Genomic DNA, 22,792 nt, shown 5'->3' on the forward strand with positions numbered 1-22,792 from the left:
CACTCAAACCCAGACCTCAATCTGATTGAGAATCAGTGGTGAGAATACTGTACACCAGCAGTCTCCATCCAATCTGACAGAGCAATTTTGCCAAGAAGAATGAGCAAAAATATCCAGTTGTGCAAAGCAGATAGAGTCATATCCCAAAAGACTTGCAACTCTAACTGCAGCCAGTAGTAGTTTTTATGGTGGTAATTAAGCATTTGTCACAAGAAAAGAAAAATTATGATGGTTACTATTTTGACAAGAGGCTGTTGCTGAATGCACTCAAAAGGCCTCTTATATCCTACTTAGTTATGTACAGTATGTATCTAGATAACAGTGTGCATGAAGAGTTAAGTGAAATATCAATGGACAAAAAACCCCAAAATGCTAAAAGCTTTATTGTATATTGAATATTTGCTAATAAAGTCTGGCTCTGGCAGTTGTAGTTAGTAAAAATTAACCACTTTTATCAGAAAATGTATACTGTATATCCAAAACTTGTTTTAATCACACTGAACACAGTAAACAGCACTATTGTTAGCACTCGTGAAAGAATTATGGCTCCCACACCATACTTAGATTCCACTTTAACCCCTAGGAGTGGCACCAAGGGGGGTGTTGCCATCAAGAGAACATGCTAGCATTTATCTTCCAGCCTCAGCAGAACAGAGCAGGCACCAAACAATTTGTAATTTATTTTCATCATAGGGGCAAGCCACTGAGAGCTGTTTTTAGTCTGATTAAAGAGTCTGGTAGGCCTCCAGCCCCTGTTGCCCATATTGTTCCACTGCGTCCGGTGATATAATTCATTTTGTCCTGGCAGCAGTGCCTACAACAGGAAGCGTGGTGCAAGTAAATGTGAGAGACAGTGTGTGGGAAGAGCGCTAGTGTGTGTGGGAGAGAGAGAGAGAGATGCTCTCCAGTGACTAATATTTATTACAGTAAACATACCAGAGAGTGTTGCTGGTGGAACTGTAGATTGGCTTGTAACGGGCGACCTCCTGTGGACAAAAAGAGACTTATAGTCAACTTCATGGCTGAAGGATGCCCTCTGCTGGTGGTAAATGCACTGACAGACTCATGATCTCAGCTAAGTCAGGGGAGTGATGGATGTAAACAAGCTTGTTGTAAATGAAGGATATACACTGACAGAGAACTTGTATTTTGCTTTTTATCAAATCTGAAATTCTTATTCTGATATGAAGATAAATTTTAATAAGGGGATATTGCATTGTCAGTTTACAATCCATACAATGTGCAAAATATAAGAAATAAGGGAATAAGGGCAATTCCGGTGTTATGGATGTGATATTTGCACTCATGTTGGCTAACAAAATGTCACACAGCAGAGTCAAGCTTAGGATCAATGAGTCAGTTTGCATTCGTTGTCATTTAACCTTTTGAGAACAATGCAGTCAAATCTTAAAAAAAAAAATCACGTGTTAATTTACACGTTTCAAATACACAGTGATGTGTGACGTGTCCATATATTTGATGTATAAACAATGCAATTTTCTCTGTAATTCATCCAGAGAAGTTAAATACATTGAAAAATGAGAAAAGAAAAATTTAAATGAAAAATTGAAAAGACGTGAGTCAGCATTTTAAATGTTGTTTTGGTCCTGTGCTTACAACTATATTTTTCCATGGTAAAGTTGACATTTGCGTGGAATTGCCCATAAGCAGAATTAGTGTAAGTTATATTTATTAACTATCCTCTGAGTCAACAAGAGCTGTTTTTATAAAATAGAATTAAAATAGAAATTCCTTCTGCATATCATAGAAATGACTTTATGAAATGTGCTTTAAATCATATACAAAAGGTATGTTGGGCTGGAAAGCCCTGAGAATGCAGTGCGGCAGTGGCACATAAAAAATGATAAAGACAAAAGTAAGACTACTTTCTAGACACTGTACTAACTTGTCAGTAGGCGATGTGACATTGGCAAGAATGGTGAAGTTGCTTCTGACAGTACGGAGACTGGCCAACACCTAGGACAGAGAAAGAGGAGAGCTGAGAGGGCAGGGTGTCAACACCATCTTTGTTATTCTTGAGCAAAATTCATAATGCGATCCCATGTAGAATCTACAACACAGTTTACCTGAGCAAAAGGGGTGACTATGAGGTCCTCAGCATGTCTAGAGAGAGACAAAGAGAGAAAAAGAGAGATGTGTTTGAAATCTATACAGATAAAGTCTGTTATCTTTAGCCCAAGGAAACAATGCAAGAAAATACAATCATCTGTGCCTGAAAGAAAAAGACTTGACACCACATCAGAATGTTTATTTCCATAATTTATTGCCTGTGCTGTAGTGTAGAGAGAGGAGGGCACTTTCATTACTTCAACATTAGATTTGGTAATTTTGGGTAAAGTACACAGGGTAAATGTATAATCCTGCACAGTGGTTCACAGCAATTATGCATTTGGGCTGTGTGGAAAGTGACCAGTGGAATGTATGGGTTACATGTCAGGTGTGTGCTGCTGTGAATGAGGCTGCTTACCCCTCACTGTTGATGGAGGAGTTACGGGACATGGTCTTAGGTGACATATCATAGTCAGAGTCGGAGCGGTAGAGGAAAGACTCCCTCCTGCCACTTTGGGGGAAGGAGGGATGGAGCACAAGCCCCGGACTCGCCTGCAAATCCATTGGGCTACGGCCAGGAGACGGTCCATTTTCACCTTCAAAACTGGAGAAAGTGATATACAGTCAGGAGTGGCAGGAGAGAGAATGAGACAGACAATGAGAAAGATTACAGATATAGAAAGAGGTAAACACATCTTGTTATTTAGATCAATCGTGCAGATTCCTTTACTACAGACAGTATTAGCCTCCTACTTTGAGACAGGACAAAGAGAGTCGTGAGCAAAGACAGTCATGACTGGCTCCCTCTCATACACATACAGCAGACATTATCTGAGCTTTTAAAGCGCTGAGACAGACAGATCCTGAGCCACCCAGCATCCCCATTAGCATAACCATCAGCAGCCTCATGGGAAAAGATCTTCAGCCTGCTTCGCCTTGTTTAGGATAATCACTGGTACATGCAGCCATTATCTTGACTGTAAACAATAGCGATGTCCACAGAATGCACACGTCTACAACAGTTACGAGCTGTGAATGGAAAAATACTAATGATAAGCACAAGGTGTTCAACTGCTGGTTCCAAAGTATGTTTGTACAGTCATGCTACACTGCTAATGTGAACAGAAGAAGTGAAGAGAGCTGATTGGCATCCACGATTACTGAGGTGTTTATGGCCCATAAGCTTCCCGCCGTCAAATCATCTCCTCACCATCTCTACACACATCAGACACGCACATTATGGCTGCTATCAGCATAGCATGATGTCCTATAAAGAAAAACAGGCAGAGTGGTGTGGCGTTTAGGAAAGTGAGCTCAGCATAAGGAATAATTTCAGTAGCTATAATTCTGGGGTGTATTATCCAGTGCTAAATCGTGAACGCTGCAGTTCAGCCACATGGACTGGTGTGTCTAGGGTCAGGACCTAAGCCGAGGAGGAGGAGGAACATAAAGTGGGAAGGTTTGCTGGCGCATGCTGAACTCCTTTGAGTCATCTCTGGGAATTCTGGGGACGTTGCAACACTCAGAATTTCAAACACAAACTAACATACACCAAAAGAAAAAGAAAACGACATGCAAACACTCAGCGTCAGAACTCGAACCATGCCAAGATTTTTTTTCACCCGCTGTCTTTTTCTCTGTTTCTGTCAGTCAGACTTCCTCCCCCTCACTCCTTTTCTCTCTCTAGGAGTCTAATAACCCTGTTCCCACACACACACAACAAAACATGGCAGATGCAGTATCGAAAGCCTGGCCACTCATTTCATGCACTGATGAAGAGCTAGCCTGAGTCATTTTAGTGAGCACTAGTGCTGCCGAAACTGCACTACAGAGCCACCTTTTTTGCTTGTTTATTTTTGGCCTGTTTATGAAAAGAGACAGAACAGTCAAAGGCCTGTCTCTGACTCCCGTGGTGCTATCATCTCTCCGGAGAAACTGAGTGACCAAGTTTGCTCACCCCTTCACTCACCACTTGGTTTAATGGACACGTTGCTCTACTCCAGTCCAGTCTAGACCAATCCAACATTCCACACTCTCTCATCTCCTTCCTTCTATAAGCATGATTTCTACCTTCTTACTACAGATATTCTTTTCCTCCTGCTTTCTCTCCCCTTCCTCTCTCTTCCCTTCTTCTTATCTCCAGCAAACAGAGTTCCTATCCGAGTGACAAGAAAACATATCAACGTGAGGAATAGACTAAAGGCACCACAGAAGAGGGCTGGGGGTGACTTAGGGCTCTAAATATTTACATACTGTGAAAGGCTGGAGCATGCAGTGTTTTCTTCCAAAATGTTTTCTTTTCCATCAAGAACTGTGGCAAGGTCACGAACACACAGATAAGTTTCCCTAGATAAATGTAAATATGGACTTGTCCTTTCTTGCACTTGACAAGAAAACATACACTGCAAAAATGTATATCTTATCAAGTTGAAATATCTTGAATACAGTCAAATGTGTCTAGTAATAGAGATTACAATAAACCAAAACTAAAATTATTAAGCCTATTTCTAGACTTTTTTTTTCTAATTTCAAGCTTGAAATTAGGGGGGTAAAGTCTAGAAATAGGTATAATAATCTTATTTTTCAGTTTATTGTAATCTTATCACAGGAAATACTAGATAAATTTGACTATATTCAAGATATTTTATATATGAATTTTTTTGCAGCGTCTATACAAGTTCTTCAAAATGAAGCTTGTTTTCCCATGAGTACCTACTTATTTTTGCTGTTTTTTTAATTCAGAGCAAATTACATTTATCTGTCACATCAGTTGCACACATACAATATTTGTATATATGTGTGTTTGTGTGTGTGTGTGTGTGTGTGTGTGTGTGTGAAGAGGGAGAGGGAGTGAGTGGGTGCACACGCATACTCCTTCTTTCTCTGTCTCATGTTAATGCTTTCTGAAGTCATATGACATTTTTTTTAAAAAGAACTGAGAGAAAACCTGGCACCCAGCCAGTCTCAAGCATCATTCATAGAGGAACATATAAAAAAAATAACAAGCCTTGTCAAACTTCTTTTTCTCCTGACTCTTCTGTGTCTTCATGCTTTCCCACTACCCCATTCCTTCTTTCCCCCTTTTTTGTGTCACTTTACTTCAGTCTTTTTCAGTTCACGTCTCTCTACATCCTCTGCCTATCTCTTTGTTTATAATTTTGCCTCTGTAGCTATGACTCAGTGGCGAATAACGCAGGAGCCAAGTGTGTGTTGCTACACTGGAGCTTTGGTTTGTTTGTAGGTTAAAGAAGATCCATGGATCATACTGACAGAGCCACAGAAAATGACATTTTTAATATGAAGCATGAGTTGCTGTGTCCAACAGAATCTATGTACATGTTGAAACTGAAAAGTCATTGCTGAAATTTATCGTGTGTGATTCACGACTTAAACTAGGCCACCCTCAAGTGCATGCAGGATAGATATGCAGTTTCATCTAACGGCACAAATTAATACACCTGACATAGTAATTGATATGCATCAGTAGTCAAAGATGGGGGAAAAAACACTAAATAAGATATGTACAAAAAACATACACACTTCTTTCTCTCTCATGAACACACACACATACACACACAGTGATTATAGGCTGGCACCTCTCTTTTTCACTCAGTGATAAGACAACCCCTGGAGAGCAGAACTCTGGACAATGACATGATGATCAGAGGGTGCACAGAGGAAAGGATTTCTGCCAGCTGGATATCTTTCCCTATGCAAGATAACATGCTAACATCAGAGCTTCCCTAAGCTGCAGAAAACAAGCCTTCGCACATTGATTGCCTTGTTTAATGTACCTGGTCTGCCTCCCTGAATTACTAACCTTGGAGTGACTACAGAAAGTCTTGAAACTGACAATAATTGCAGCAGACAACCAGGCTGATGAGTGTTCCTACTGACATGTGCTGAAAAAAAACAAAACAAGAGAAATCCCACACGAGATGACTAACCAAAGGGTTTTTAAGATTCATAATAGCTTTCACATGCGGTACTTGAAGGGAGACAGCGTGAGTAGAATCACTGAAAAGTTTAAAGAGTTAAAACTGCACATCCAATCAAGACAGTTGGACCACAAATGATTTGTTCATTTGTGTTTTCACATACCTTATACCTGTGAAGTAGGTGTGAATTCACTGGGAAAAAGACGTCTTAGCAACTTAGCAACATTTCTCATTGTGAGATAATTATATAACAAATATAAACCATTAAGCGTATTTCTAGACATACACTCAGGTTCATAAATATTTGGACAATGACAAAGTTATTGTTATTTTAGCTGTCTACCACAGTATAAGCTCAAAGTGCAGACTTTCAGCTTTAATATGAGGGTGTTTATATCCAAATCAGGTGAACAGGTCTAGGCTTGATTTCAAGTATGGAATCTGTTGCTGTTAACTCTCAGTATTGAGTCCAAACAGCTGTCGCTGCCAGTGAAGTAAGCCATCATAAGGCTGAAAAATCAAAGCAAACACATCAGCTCACACTGGTGAGCCCAGGAACACCAAAAGGCCTGGAAGACCACGGAAAACAACTGGGGAGGATGGCAGGAGAACTCTTTCCCTGGTGAAGAATACAAGAACAGCTGGCCAGATCAAGAACACTCTCCAGGATGTAGGCGTATCTGTGTCAAAGCCTCAATAACAGGAAGACCAGATTAGAGTTTGGCAATAACATCTAAAAAGCCGGTGCAGTTCTGGAACAACATCCTATGGAGAGATAAGACAAAGATCAACTTGTACCAGAATGATGGGAAGAGAAGAGTATAGAGAAGGAAAGGAAATACTCATGATCTGAAGCATACCACATCTCATGGAGTGGGTGTGTATGACTGCCAGTGCAACTGGTTCCCTTGCGCTTATTGATAATGTGACTGCTGACAAAAGCAGCAGGATGAATTCTGAAGTGTACAGGGAGATATTATCTGCTCACATTCAGCCAACTGTTTCAAAACTCATTGGACAAAGCTTCACACTGCAGCTGGACAATGAACATCTACTAATCTAAGATAAAAAAAAAAATAGAAATATTAGTTGAATTTGTGTATTCAAGATATTTTTTACTGGATACAAGATACAAAATATTTTTATCTTTACAAGATATTTTTATTTTTAAGATATCCTTTTTTTTTGCAATGAAGGCAGTAGTAATTTACGATTAGTAGTAAATTACGCTTTAATTTACGATTATAAGCATCAAAATGTATTTAGAAAAAGAGTACTTTAAACTTTAAAGTTAAAGGTATGTTTCTCAAACCAAACAACAGCACTTGTTCAAGTTGCTTACCTATGCTGAGATTATTATTAGTCATTATTTTATTATTAGTATTGGTACCTAGTTCAGTAGCGGGTATAGTAACATCACTGCTTTTTAAATAAGTGTTGATGCCTCACAACCCCAGGGTGCTGGTTCAACCCTGAGCTCAGGTTACCATCTGCACTGGGATTTGAATGTTCTCCCCATGTCTGCATGGGTCTCCTCTGGGTCATCTGGTTTCCTCCCACCTCCCAGGAACATGCCAGTAGGTGGACTGGTGATTCTAAATGTGTGCAAATGTCTGTGTGCATGATACCCTGTGATGTGATCCACCATGACTCTGATTCATCATGACTCTAGCTAGGGTGAAGCGGTTACATTTTTTTGCATCTAAATAGTTTCTAGATAGTCTCTTTTTGTATTCTCATTTTCTTTTCCCATGTTAAAAAAGGAAAAAAAAGAGATTTCATGTGTGTTCAACGTAATATTTATACCACAGGAAAGCCAACATCATAAATTTTTCAAGAATGCCAATTTGTTTGCATTTATTTAGAATGCTCCTTGGGAGGTGTTAGTAATTTTGGCACATATATGTTTTTTTAAAAAAAAAAACACCATTATTTTAAAAAGTATTTTTAATGAGAATATATTTTTTTAGAAAAAAATCATTTCACCTATTGTTTGAGAGGAAATTTTGAATTATTGTGCTAATTTTATATAACACCCTTGACATTGTCTTCATCAAGATCTCAACAACATCAAACTTCACAGTAACTCATCTTTATGTAACAATCAGAGTCATTTTCTCTTCTATTGATCCTCAACTCTACTTCTTCCACAGAAATGCTACAACCCTGTCTCCATTATACTGTGCTCTAATCCCTACCACCAATGCCTTTTTTTCAGACTTGCTGTTGACACACACACTTCTACGTTCTGGACATCGATGGACTCAGTCTGCTCTCTGACCTGCAGCAAGTCAGCAGACTGACACCTTCCAGCCCCTAGCTGTCTGACATTCTGCATTCTGGAAGAACAGTGCACAGTGCTGAGAGAAAATGGAGGAAATTTAAAGAACCTACAGATCTTACTAAGTATCAGGCATTGCTTGTTTTTTTCCCCCTCTGCTGTTCCTACCAGTAAGACTGTCTTCTTTCGTTCTAAAATAAACACATGCATCTATGACCCACATAAATTATCCTTTTCCATGCAGCTCTCTTCAGCTTTTCTTTCAACACCTTACTTTCTTCTGCACTTCCCTTGCATTAATTGACTTTTGTATTACATACTGGTTTTCACTTTATCTTATTATTATTTATTAACTTAGGTTTGAAATTCTTTCATTACTGATTGCCTTTTGTACTCTGTATGCACTTAGGTTTGACAATGGTCTTCTTAGACCACTCTAGCACTAGAACTACACTATAGCCAAAAGTATGTGCACCTGACCATCACACCCATATGTGCTTGCTGAGTGTCCCATTCCAGATTTATTCCCCTGTGTTTGCTATTATAATGAGCTCCACTCTTCTGGGAAGCTTTCCACTAGATGTTGGAGCGTGGCTGTGGGGATTTGTGTTCATTCAGCTACAAGAGCATTAGTGAGGTCAGGCACTGATGTTGGGATCTCGAGGAGGTCTGGGGATCAGTCGGTGTTCCAGTTCATCCCAAAGGTGTTCAGTGGGGTTGAGGTCAGGGCTCTGCGCAGGACACTCAAGTTCTTCCACTCCAACCTTCACACACCATGTCTTCATGGAGCTCGCTTTGTGCACAAGGGCATTGTCATGCTGGAACAGGTTTCAGCCTCTTAGTTCCAGTGAAGGGAAACTGTAATGCTACAATTCTAGACAATTATGTGCTCCTGGCTTTGTGTTAACAGTTTGGGGAAGAACCATACATGAGTTTGATGGTCAGGGGTGCACATACTTTTGGCTATATAGTGTAACATTTGAGTGTTGTTGCTCAGGTTATGAATCTTTACATATTTCCTAGATGCTACATATCACTGTGGCTTCAAGCATTTGGACATTTTGTAAATCATTCCATAATGTCCCACGTGTCTCATCTTTAAACACAAGTGCAGAGAAGTTGAACTGAGTCGCATACTTTCATTGCTCTTTCTCTCAACAAGCAACATACATACCGTAACCACTGCTGTAACCTTTAACCAGAACAGTCACATCCACTGGCCAATAATCATCTCACAAACTCAGCGTGGCTATAAATCTGTACATGCTCTTAAAATGCCTGGGAAACACCACAGGCACTCACACTTTACACAGCAAATGGAAAAGGATTTTATTTTCTCCCTTATATCAACGCTTTGAAGCTGGAGTGAATGGGCTGATAAAAAATAATTAAACCTAGGAGCATACATACCATTTTTTTCTGATGACCTCCTGACTAATTGTTCATTAAAAGTGAACGCGGTGCCCACAGGCTTTGCTGACACAAAAGCCTGGCCTCAACCTATGATGGAGCTATGAGTGTTTTTGTGATGCTCTAACAAAAAAATACAGATATGAAGGATATTGTTTTATAAAGGGCCCACTTTTCTGCTTTAAAAACCTGGCCATTTATAAAATGAAATCCTTCATTTTTCTCACCCAAGTTAGTGCTTAACCCCTCCTACACACACACACACACACACACACACACACACACACACACACTCATGCAGCTGAATGGAGTGTGACAGTTATTTCCTACCTCCGCTTCCTCCAACAGCTAAGCACAGATGCTTATTTCCAAGTGTGCACCAAAGCCCCCTACACCCCTTCTACCGCCTCCCTGTTCTGAGCTGCAGCTGATCTAGAGCAGTGGGGGAAATGGTCTATTTAGTTGCACTGCCACTCTGACTGCATATTACAGCAAGGCCACAGCTCAACAGCCTCGCTGGTGACTCACTGGTATATTTTAGGAAAGACATAGAAGTGCTTTCTTTCCCCCTCTCCCTCTATCCTCCAGAGCATTGATATATATTGCCAACCCACCCATCCATCTGCCCACCTGCACTGCCTCCCTCCCCCACCAGGTGAGTGCCAGGGCTATCTCAGTTCCATGCAGAAGGTCATGATCTGAGTCCAGTGATCTTCCTTGACTTTTGCCTCATACACACCGTACAGGTCAGACTGAGCCAGGCAGCATGGCCACATGGTTGTGTTACAGGCTGGGGAGGAGTACAGCAGATTACGTGGTATACAGGATCAGAGATTGTGTGCTGAAAGTGGCCCAGCACCAAAACCCCTCCAGCAGCTTGCAAATTCACCATGCTGTTTTGCTTCAAATGTAAAATCATTCACTTGGGACATACTTCAGACATAGTATGCAAGAGGCTCCATCCAATGTTTTTCAGGAAATCTATATATCCTTCAGAAGGCTTTTAAAGCAAGTAGTCATTTGGCTGTGTCTGCCTGGTCTCCCCAGACGAACGTTTTGCCAGTCCCACTCTCATGTCTGTTTGCCATTCACACAGTGTTTCACCATATTCCTGCGAAAGCCACCAGGGACATCCCTCAGTCACATTAATCCAACCTTTTCAGAGCACTCATGCACAAGCTGAAACAACAACTGGTTTCACAACAAGCACAGCCCATCATTCCAATTAATCCCTCAATCTCAAAACATCACCTGAACCTCCGTGGCAGTATGCACTCCGAATATTCTTGTATTATGTTTGATGAGGTTTCCTGTATCGTCCTATAATAAAACACTAGTCTGCAGAGATTCCACTGGGCTGTACCCTCGCTATAGAAACTTGCTCACTCTAAATCATATTGCACGAAGGCCCCTGCTGTTCTCTATATCAGTCTGCCTCACTGTGGAAGTGTCTGCTCCATCAGCAAGCCCGCAGCCATCAACCTGGTTCCCACCAGTCCCACCAGTTCCCCATTTCATGTCCTTATCTGCGGCCTGACTAATTGCTCGTGACGTGCTCAACAGCATACTAAAGACTCCCACTTCTCCCACTGTCTCTCTCCATCTTGCTCTCACATTTCACATTAACACACTCGGCAAACCTGGTCATTTAAATTCTACTTGCTACACTAGGGTTCGTTTAGGGTAGGAAAATGAAAATGAAATAATAAAATGGCTTTTGACAACCGACTGTTCTAGTTTAAAGACTGTATGCTTTGAAGGTTTTAATGATTTGGCACCTCGTCTCTGCATTTTGGAAACAAAATCAAATGTTTATCTTTAAAAGCAGTATATTAGTCTCTAAATACGATGGTGAGAATATAGATGAACTGGCAAATAAAGTGACTGGGAAGGAAAAAACAGATTGAGAGGCATTTTTCAATAAAAAAAAAAAACATGGTTCATTTCCTCTGCTAGTGTTGGAGCGCATTTATGAAAATGTGACAACATGAGCCACATTACCAGGCTGGCTGAATAAAAATAATTACAGATGCATGCTGAACGGCATACCATCATGCCAATTCTCTAATAACGCCAATCGACCTGCAGTATATGAAATATATGTTATTGATCAGTAGAGTTCTACATTCTAGAAGGCCTAATAAAGTAGCTCAAATAAAATCCCAAGATTTTAGATTTTGGTGCCGCAGATCTAAAGAGTCACAGTAAATGACTAGGAGGGCCGCCGCTGGTACATGCACTTTATGTCAGATGGTAATTTGGAACGCATCTCCTCAAGTTCCACCCGATCCTGATCTTCAAGTACAACCCACACATGAAGAGGTATTTTTAGACGATCACCCTATCTCTGAGATGGAATGCGTAACTCCCTCTCTGCGGGCTGAGACTGCTGAGGTTCTGTTATTTTAATCCAGACTGGAGTGAGAGAGAAAGAGAGAGGGAGTGAGTCATCAAGAGCTACCTTTGTCTCACTGTAGAGATGCCTTCCCCTCCACCACTACCTCTCCATGTTTTCCTGTATCTAAAATATGGCACTTTCATCCGCAGAAGAACCACTGAATGGTTGAGCAGTTTAGATACTTAACATATTATTTTAAAATATGAAAGGCATGTTTAATGCTTGGTTGCAATGTCCTTTACATGCCATGACAACCTAAAGCACGCTTCATCAAATGCCTGGTGTTTTGCCACCAGTTTTCAATTTCTTTTTTGGGCATTTTGGGGTCTCAGTTTCAGTATATAAGAAGAATGTAGAGTTTAGATAAGTGTTAACTTAGGATATAATTGTTCCACTTTTTGACTGAACTACTTGCCAGGAAAGAATTCTTTGTGTCCAGGTCCGAGATGAGTCACACTTGGTCATATCACAAAATTATGATGACACAAACTGTAGTTCAAATTTAGTTCCAACAATTTAAGAATTTATCATTAACTGGTATACACACCCATTAGAAAAAAATATCCAAAAAAAAGATCTTTTTATTAACTCTATAGTTTCTCCTAGACAGCTATGAAATTCATGAAATGGAAAGAAAAGGAAAACTTTTGCTTTGAGTCAGAAGCGGAAAAGACCTCACACACAGCTCCTCTTGAGTAGAGAGCTCAAACAAGTCACACATTATACTTGGATGTACCAAGTTAATTATGTGTTTATTCAAATATACTACTAAGTTACTTTACCACGTTTACTACAGGCATACTAACTTTACAGTTTACTTTTGCTGTGAAAGGGCCTCAGAGACATTTTGGCTTTGCCTACATATATTCAAGGAAAATAATATGAGTGTATTTTTGATATGCTAGCCTAAGAGAGAATTACACTTGGTGCCAAGTAAATTATTAATTAACTTTTTGATGTAATAATACAGGCATGAACAGTATTGAGTATGCTAAATATTCAGGCTACTTATTCATTGTCCACATTAAACTGTTTATTCCAATTTTATGGGAGAAATTTTTTTAAAACTAGTATACCAATATGCTCAGAATAAATTTTTATCAAGCATTTAAAATTTATTTGGAGAAAAGATTTCAATTCCCTTTTTTTTCAAAGGTCTTTAATTGAAATCACAAAAAAGTTTTGGCACCATTTTGACAGCTGATTAGATAGCTGGATTACATTAGCCAAGATAATGTCAATAGCTACATCAGTAAGGTCAATGGTGACCACGTCAGGTGACTAGATCAATGACTGTACATAAAGGTGGACATCCTAGCCAGGATTCAAAAAAGAAGCCAAAATGTCTCTGAGGCCCTTCGTACAATCTTTAACCCCGCACATTCCCATGTTAGTGAATGGGAAAGGACCCAAATTTACATTTTAAGTTACATCTCCACAAATCTGGAATAGTGTTCTGTATTTTTTACAAAATCATTTGACCCTGATATCTCCTCCAGCCTCCATTTTTTCTTATGATAAATGCATTTTATAGGAGTTATTTGATTCTAAATAAAATGGCATGGTTGATGAGGTGACTGACACTTTTGGACATGACAGTCAAGCCTCATAAATGTGCATATGCTTTCCAACATGCACATGAAGCTCTTGACAGTTCTGTAGCAAAGTTATGTCTTGTTATGTTGTAAATTGTTCTAACAGACCCTCAGCAGGGAGTTCTCAAGCTATTGCACTGAGATTATAACTAACAAACCAGCGTGAGGGAATGAATGATTGAATTATTCAATTCAATTCAATTCAATTTTATTTGTATAGCGCTTTTAACAATGAATATTGTCTCAATGCAGCTTTACAGAACATAAGAAACAAAAACATGCAAACAGTCCAAGATGTTAGACAGAATTATCCCTAGTGAGCAAGCCTGAGGTGACTGAGGTGACTGTGGCAAGGAAAAACTCCCTTAGATGATATTATGACATAAACCAAGGCAACTAACTCCAGCTAATTTATTGACTGTATGACCTTAGCTACCACATGATTACTGCTGTTGACTGCTGTTCACCAGTATAGTTTCACTTGGTACATTTCATTAGCTTATACTTACAATACTTTGATTTAAATGATGGATAATGTCAGCTAGCTAACAAATACTAGCTCAGTCAGTCATAACTCAAAGCTCTAAAATGTTTTCCTGACTTCAGTAAATTCAATATGCTTACTGAATGAATGAAACAATATACTAATATCCACTTTAGTTAAGGGCTCTTTCGAGAATTCACAATGGGTTTTCCATGCTTAGTGAAATCACCCCTTCTCACTGTTCCCCTTTTTGTTTGTAGCCATGACTAAATATCATTCTACATGTTAATTAATTTGCAGGTGTAGTCAGAGAAAAAAAGCCTCTTGTATTTTAGCTAACTGTGTGAACACAAAGGAAAAATTGCAACGCGTTGGACGGTGGGTCACCTATCATACATTCTAATACAGAAGCTGCAGGCCAAGTAGCATCTGTCCACGGGCTGCATTTGGCTGTGGGGCTGGACTTTGGAAACACTAACATTTTCACTAACCAAAAACAGTTTATACCCAAGTCTCACTCGTTCTTAAGTGGAAAATTTCAGTTGGATACTGTAGGCTTGTACAGAACTACTGCTGAAATCATAAAGACTATGACACTCACACTGAACATCCTTTAAACACACTCAATAATATTTGACTATATTTTATATAATTGTGTAAGAGTAATGATTAATAATCCCACTATCCATTATCACACAGAAGAGGATGGCTTCCCTTTGGGGTCTGGTTCCTCTCAAGGTTTCTTCCTCATGGCAGCTCAGGGAGATCTTCCTCACCACTGTCACCTTTCACTTGTTCATTAGGGAATTAAATCTATATCTGGATTTCTGTACAGCTGCTTTTTGCACAATGTCTACTGTTAAAATTGCTGTATAAATAAAAAAAATTTAAATTAAATTTTAAAAAATTATGTTTCACTATCTCAAAATAATGAGGAAGTTTCTCAAGATTATGGTTTAATATTACAGAAGGCTCATCTCAGATATTGGTAACACTTGCATTTAGTGTTGTGTACGCATGAATCGCCCCTTGTCAAGTGAACATTACTAATCATCACTGACTGATGATAAACAGCTTTAGAATCAACAGGTCAAATATGTAAAAAAGCTTAATGATCATATCATATTCATCTTGTTTGACAGTAAAGAGCAAACAAAAATTGTCTAAAGATTTTCATTATTTGTATTGATCTATCCGCTCTGCACACACCTAGTACAGTTCCCTGGTACACATCTGTTTCCAAATTTATGTTTCTCCCCTGTGATGAACAATTTATTAATGAGTTTTATCTCATTTGGCAACCTTCAAAATTATTTTGTCACGGCAGATTTAGAAGACACCCTGATATGGTTCCCAGGTATTATAGCACATTAAGGACGCTAACTGATGTAATATGAGAAATTAGAACCATGGGAGAGGATATAAGCTAAATATGGAAAATACTTGGAAGAAAATAATTGGGTGATATTTCGATTTTGAATATTTTCTTTTGTTCCATCTGATTGCATAGTGATCAGCCTGTTATAGAATTTGTTTATTTTGACACATCAGACATAGAAATTTGCCCCAAAACAGCCTTGAGTGCAATGAAACAGACTTTTTTTAGTCTGTGACACAAGATGTTAACACCTACGCACTTAAATATATAACTATGTATGAATAAAGGAAACGTAATGGCATAGAAATTACACATAGTAATAGAGGAAGTAAAAATAGTCATTAGTGAAAGAAAGGAAAGGTTTTCCGAGCAGATTGTTTTGTCTTTAAAAGCAGCATGGGTTCCACTGGCCTTCAGGCAAAAGTTGCTGGCATGGACTGATTTCCTGTAAAATGCTTACACATTTTTGTATCTGACTTTCAGAAAGCCATTTTCCATAATGCAGAAGTTTCATCTTCTGTATCTGGTGAATTGAATGATGTCGAAATCAATCTTACGCTGCAAAGATCTATGCAAAACCATTCCTTCGTGTCTACACCTACAGCCTACGTCAGCATACCTTTACCATATTCTAACATACTAATGCCATGTCAGTGTTGCTGCTATGCTGAGAACGGTCCAAATAATATCTGATCACTGGTGGTCCTATGGTGGTCCTTATCTACTGATGAATGTAAACAGCTACTGTATATAGGATGTGAACTGATAAAATGGCCAGTGAAGTCACACAAGATAGTGTGTAATGTGGGTTACACATTTCTCTGGTTGGTTTTACATGAGTATGAAGCTACATGAAAGAGATGTGGGTTATCTCATCCTCGGGCAACAAAACGTATAATTCTATGGAACTATTTTAGGGAATTAACACCTATAGCCAAACTTCAGAACTAAAAATGGCTGCTCTATTCATAGACTTCAGCTTTGTCTTGCCCACTTCTTTTTTTCTCATCCCTTTTGTCTCTGGGTCCCTCTCGTATTTCCTCAGTGTATTCCTTTGCTCTCTATCTTCACAAATTGTTCAGTCATTTGCCAATCTATAGTCAGTGAACTGCTACCTCTCGCTCTGTTCATACACATCTCTCTCTCCTTGCTGATGGATGATCGTATATGAGAGAGCTCAGCTAAGCATTACATTAATACTAATCCACATTGTGATTCAAGTGAGATTTATAAAAAAGAGGAGATCTACGAGATAACACAGTGTGACAGCCCCCTTGATTTGGAACTAGCTTGAGGATGAATAAGAGAAAATAGCAGGCTACCCTGATGCTTTAATATCATAAAGCTTTCAAATGATCAAAGGCTAGAAACAAAGAAAGTTCAAACAAAACTGAGCTTTGGATGAGTGTCAAATGTTGAAGTCTCCTGTAGCTGGCAGGTCTCATGTACACAACTGGCAACATTGAGAGGCATGCTTTTTAGTTATGCATGAGAGCTTTCCATTTCCCTAACCACCTGGCTGGTGGTGTGAATCCTAGCCATCTTGAATCCCTCAAAAAATATGGATCCACTATATTTCCACTGGGGAATCCATCTCTGGCCAAATAAGGGACAATTGTATCCAACACTAACAAGTTATTTTAGAAAAGAGAAATCAAACTACGCTGGTGCCACTGCTCTAAATCTTTTAGGCTTAGCTCTCAGTGATTTGGACTCATTAGGTATAACATGGGGGCAATTAGCCAAGCATTACAAGCCTTAATGTGAGCATCATCCACCTAAATCATTCTGTTCCATTCTCTCCTGGTGACAGCTGCTGTGCCCCGGAAAAGAAGACGTGTCAATAAAGGCAGAGAAATACGAAGGAACGTTTGAGAAACAATATTTAAGTGAAGAAAAAAAAAAATAAAAAAAAAAAATCAAAATCCCTGGAGACATTGTAAAAGTTTTAAAGGAATATTTTACTCTTTAAATGTTAATTTAGCTCGCACTAAAAGCCAGTACATGCCAGATAGCATGATCTCATTTGCATAATCCTTACCGATCCCTACTGTCTTTCATTCATTATTATCCCCATTAGCATTTTTATATTTACTTAAGATGAAAGGAAAATCAACAGTCAAACTCTCAGATTTTTATTTTCATTTCCACATTCTTGCCCACAAAGACCTGCTGCAGAATGCCTTTTTTATTTCCAACAAACCTTGTGTGCACTGAACACAGCTAATAGATTTTATTCGTTCATACGCTGGCAAATCAAAAGAAAGATGCACATTATTAAACAGAACACTCTGTATCCCCGAGTCACAATAAGCACAGTCACAGCCAGTTGAAGCGTCGCTTGATCATATGGCAGAGTCTAGCACAGAGTCTAGCGTTCTCAGTATGACGCAGTAGTGAGTTGTACATGCACTGTGTGGTTTTTGACCTGCCAGATTGGTGGCGCCTATTACACTGGGCATCCATCACTACTTTATCAGTAGTAAAACAAAAATAGACTTGGGGGAAAATGTGTGTTAAAAATCTGTAGTTGGCTGATGACAGAGTATAGTGCTAAGTGATTGGCTAACAAGTCCTGGCTGACTGCATAATAAAAGACTCTCTCCCAGCAAGCTGTTCCAGCATGTACAGTAATCACAAATTAAGAACCAGCAGTATGGCCAAGCAGAATGGATGTCTCCCACTCTGTCCCCAGGCACATGCAAATACTCACCATGTCTCTCACATGCAGCCACTTTGATATACATTGACACACTTTAAAATTCAGAAAATATCAATAGGTTTCAATATTCATAAGTGACAAAAAGTAGAAAAATCTAGATGGCACCCTCATGCATCAGTGCAAGGCTAAAGGATGGTGCAATTGGGAAAGATTTGGGACTTGCACTGCATGTGGACAAGAAAAAAGCAATTTTCTGTGAAGATAAATTGCTAATTAAGTCAGGATTGCTGGTCTCTCAATCTACATCTAGCCACACATCAGTCTACAAACAGAAAAGACACACATGCTGAGGGAAAAACGTGCCTTGAATGCAAGTACCCTTGCTGTTGTATTCATAAGTAGCAGAATACGGCAAGAAATCTGAAGTCATATCAAAACACATTGAGTGCCGAGGCTGGCTGGGTTTAATGTCATTCCAGTGGGAGCCTTGGGCCTTTTCTCTGTTTATTTATAGTACGTTGACAGGAAGGCAAGCCGTCCTACGCATATGCACCACTCTGCTATGATGACGTGAGTGACAGTGCACAGGACCAATGGTAGCCAGAGCTCCTTTCTAATTTGATTTGGCCAAGTGGGTGATTGTTGTGAATTGCTCATGGCAGCATCCTTTTCAAAACCCTCACTTCTCCACATGCATTCTCTCTCTCTCTCTCTCTCTCTCTCTCAGTTTTTATTCATACTCAGTTATTTGTGCTGTCCTCAGCCCTCAGCCTCCCTCGACAAGGACCCAGACTGTCCTTTTACATCCCGTCACAGCCAACATGGTTTAAACAGAGCGGGTGACAAGTGCCCTCGTCTACCATGCCTGATAAGCGTCTTGTCAGCAGAAAGAATGTGGCCAAGGGTGAGTACCAGTGTTACGCGTGTCACCATCACCTTCCACACTATTTAATCATTCCTCTTTCAGGACCAAAATTTGGGCTGCTGTATCATGCGGGTATAATTGGAAAACACCTGGTGCATGAAGATAACCAAGATTAGAGTCCAGCTGCTTCAGGCCTCATTATAAAAACAACACAAATCAAAGGAAGGGTGGGAAAAGGTAGAATAAAGGGAAAGAGAGAGGATGAAGCTGGTAAGCAAACTGCTGAGGTGCATTAAAAATATTTTTTGCTGATTTATTTAACAAAAAACATTCTTAATTCATTTCACATGCTTAATTGTCATCAAATGAAAATGGCCATTAAGCTCCAATGATATTAATGACCTGTGTTTTGATTCACTGTTTCATACGTAAAAGGTAATATAAATGTATGCTATGTGCCCACTAGCAAAAGTGTTTAAAAGTAGTAAAACTTGCTGGTAACAAAATAATGACAAACTGAGTCTGATAGAGTTTTGTTATAATTGATAAATGAATATAGCAAGATATTAGATACTGATATTCTGAACAGTCAAGTAAGACACTGAGTTGCCTGATAGTTTGGGGAAAAAAAAGTGTAGCTGTTGGCTATTCTCTTCACAAACAGGGGTTTCCAAACTTGTGGTCACGACCCCATATGGGGTCACTTGATTTACAAATGGGGTCATGAGAGAAACTCACAACCTCCTCTTTTATTTCATTCATTTATTTTCAAAATATCAAAGAGAGGTTTTGTGTGCTAATATTTTAAATTGTTACTGGGAGTCACATTCAGACAAGCCACATTTAAAGTAAGAGTGTGAGAGCTATTTTAGTCTTTTTCACTCTCCTGCCATGGTGAAGTAATGAAGGAACTCAGGAATAGAAACAGACAAATTTCTCTTCCCATCTACATCCACTAAACAAACCAGGGACTCAAATCGCATACTTATGTACTAATTGGTTTTCCAATTACGGTTAGCATTTGAATTAAAAAACAAAAACTTCTCAAGGCACCTTCAAACCTACAGAAAGCTCTGTTTTGTATACTAGTCCTCTGTATTTTCTAGACTAGTAAATACTTTTGAATGGAAGGTCAGAGTTTTTGATGTAAGTGGCAGCTCATGACAACAGTCACAATGACAGCAGGAACATTTAAGAGAGACAGAGCACGTCAGTGTGTTTAACCTTGCTGTGTATGAAACTGCAAAACATTTTACATTTCAATTTGGAAGCCTGATGGACAGGGATGATTTGGCCCTGACGTGATGTCTAACGAATGTCGCTTTTAAATCCTCTGGACGTACATAAGAAACGCAATGAATGTGTGAACAATACCGCTCACATTGCCACTGCTTCTGCACGTCAATGTACAATCCAGGCTCCTCTGCTTCACATCAATCCCTATCACCCCACCCCGGCATGGATTATGTTCCGGGAACAACACAACACTTCCCACTAGACTGGTCAGTGTGAGGAATATTCCTTTGGTTTTTAGTCACTTACGTTATACATACCTCTGTCACTGACATAATAAAATGTTCAAATGTTACATAAGTCTTATATTATAAATCTGGAATAAAAGAATGTAGAGTGGTCAAGGCTTCGGATCTCAGAAAATTCATAATGTCCATTTGGGTTCATTTGCCCAAAAAGTTTAGTAAACCCTGTATTACAGGATGGTGGATTCACTGTTCATTAACTGGACAGGGGCATGCTAGGTGTTCTTATGCAAATCTTTGTGCAATACATCCAATCAAAAGGACAAGGAAAATTACATTTATCAAATTATGATGAATAATAAATTATGATAGGCTCATGAGTATGAAATGAAATCCAAGTATAAAATGAAATCAGATTTGAGCACAGCAAAAAAACAAATTAGCCATGAGTTATTATCCAGTGCTGGAGTCCCTGCTGTCATCAAAGGACCATTCAGTTGGCTTCGTTGTCACCAGTCAGAGGGCAGCAGAGTGTGACCCTATTTGAACAAACCTCTAGCTCATTCGTCCATTCCCACGAGACCTTGAGAACTTGAGATCTTGTCTGCTGTGTTATTAGTATCTTGTTTGCTCACAAGAATGCAGGTTTGGCTTCAGCATATTTACTTAGGGGTCCAAGTATGACATACTTGGAATATCATAAATTCCTCATTCACAACTCCATACATTTTAATCTCCATTTAAGTATTAATTACCTCTTTTGAGTGACCAACGATTTAAAAATTTTTTGTTATGTGACAGATATAAGCCGAAGTTCCACTGATTTTCTCACCTTTTTAGATGCTACTTTGCTTCCATAGAGTTATTATTGCACCTAGTGTTCAAAAACGGGAACAGCAACAAGTGCTACTAGAGGCCCATTGGGGCAGGATTAACTCTACCCCTTGCTTGATGGAGGGGCAGCAGACATTACAGTTAATGACAAGAATTACAGTTAAAGACTCAGAATTAAATTTAATAAATGTCCACAAAAAAGCAAAGTCTAATTGCAGACATTGTGTCTATGATGTACAGAACAATTAAGATTGTAAGAAAGATTGAGAGAGGGAAAGAGAGCTGGAAATATGGCTGAAACCTGTCAACAATAGTTAATGATATTACCACCAACACAGCTGCTAGATTATATGGTGGATGACTGTAAATTTTCCACTCTCAACTGCCAATTACAGGTTTACTATAAAAATTCACTAGATATAGCAAGTTACATACGATACCCTCTAAATCTTAATCTGGTTTGACTATGCTGTTATACTGTCAATCGTAATTTTTTTATATTTATTTGTACAAGTGAATATACAGAAGAACAAATTATGTATGTAAAACTTGACAAATATCATTGAGCGACATTAGAAAACCAAACGTCATTAAAAGAATTTTGCTATGCTAAACAGATCAATTCAATGTAGGTGGAAGATTTCACGTATAACCACTCCATCACCTCAGCAAGATTCATCATACACAACCAGGGCCTATGAGATCTGTATCTTGGAGATATAAAATGTTTCCCACTCCTGATACACCATTTTCTCAACTGCAATTGATGTTCAGTTCTATCATCACAGTTCTACTGTGTGATGCCAAACTAATTTATTAAACTGCACAGGGGGAAATTCTAAATAAATACCTTACTGTAATGGATAAAAACCCGTTGTAACAGCCAGTAACATATTCTGCTGATACTGCAGCATCCAGCCATCTGTCCTATTCTAGCAAGCTAGGCTGCCACTTTCTCATAATAATCCAGAACACTGAAATTCTGGGCTCCTGCCAGCAGTTCAGCGAATTATGAAACACTGAATTTTAGGACTGAAGGAAACCCGGCATGGCCACAGCAGTTCAGAGCAGTTTATATCTGCCTGTGTCAAACTATGTCCAGCCCCATGTATGCTAGAGCATTTGGCTGGACTCTGATTTGCTACAGTTGTGATCTGAACTAGGTTTTCTCCCATGGGCTGACTCAACCACAGCAGAGGAGGTCTGCCTTGCTGTTGCCGGGGGCATTTCACTTTCAGCTTGACTGTATGTAAGAAAAGATGTGCAGCTGAAATCATACTGATACCCCTGTGAAGAACCACTGAGAAACTGGTCCAGAACACACACACATGTATTGAGATTTCCCCATAAAAGCTGTCACTGCCTGGTCTATGATCAAAAGAATAACTGAACCAGGTTG

General features: G+C 39.2%; 1 protein-coding gene across 2 annotated transcripts in view; it reads right to left on the minus strand.

Annotated features, from left to right (window-relative positions):
* pde4a (phosphodiesterase 4A, cAMP-specific) overlaps positions 1-22,792 on the minus strand; it is a 57,632-nt gene that overhangs the window by 21,197 nt on the left and 13,643 nt on the right. The window contains exons 1-5 of one of the 2 annotated variants that reach the window (XM_053228365.1): positions 10,030-10,121; positions 2,489-2,674; positions 2,088-2,124; positions 1,907-1,977; positions 937-986 (exon numbers count right to left, since the gene is read on the minus strand). In XM_053228365.1, the coding sequence (XP_053084340.1) occupies positions 937-986; positions 1,907-1,977; positions 2,088-2,124; positions 2,489-2,634 (304 nt within the window). In that variant the 5' untranslated portion in view covers positions 2,635-2,674; positions 10,030-10,121. Of the gene's footprint in view, positions 1-936; positions 987-1,906; positions 1,978-2,087; positions 2,125-2,488; positions 2,675-10,029; positions 10,122-22,792 lie in introns of those variants that run through there. The other variant, XM_026929895.3, reaches the window with a different exon arrangement.

This window comes from Pangasianodon hypophthalmus, chromosome 23, assembly GCF_027358585.1.
Source record: "Pangasianodon hypophthalmus isolate fPanHyp1 chromosome 23, fPanHyp1.pri, whole genome shotgun sequence".
Lineage (NCBI taxonomy): Eukaryota > Metazoa > Chordata > Actinopteri > Siluriformes > Pangasiidae > Pangasianodon > Pangasianodon hypophthalmus.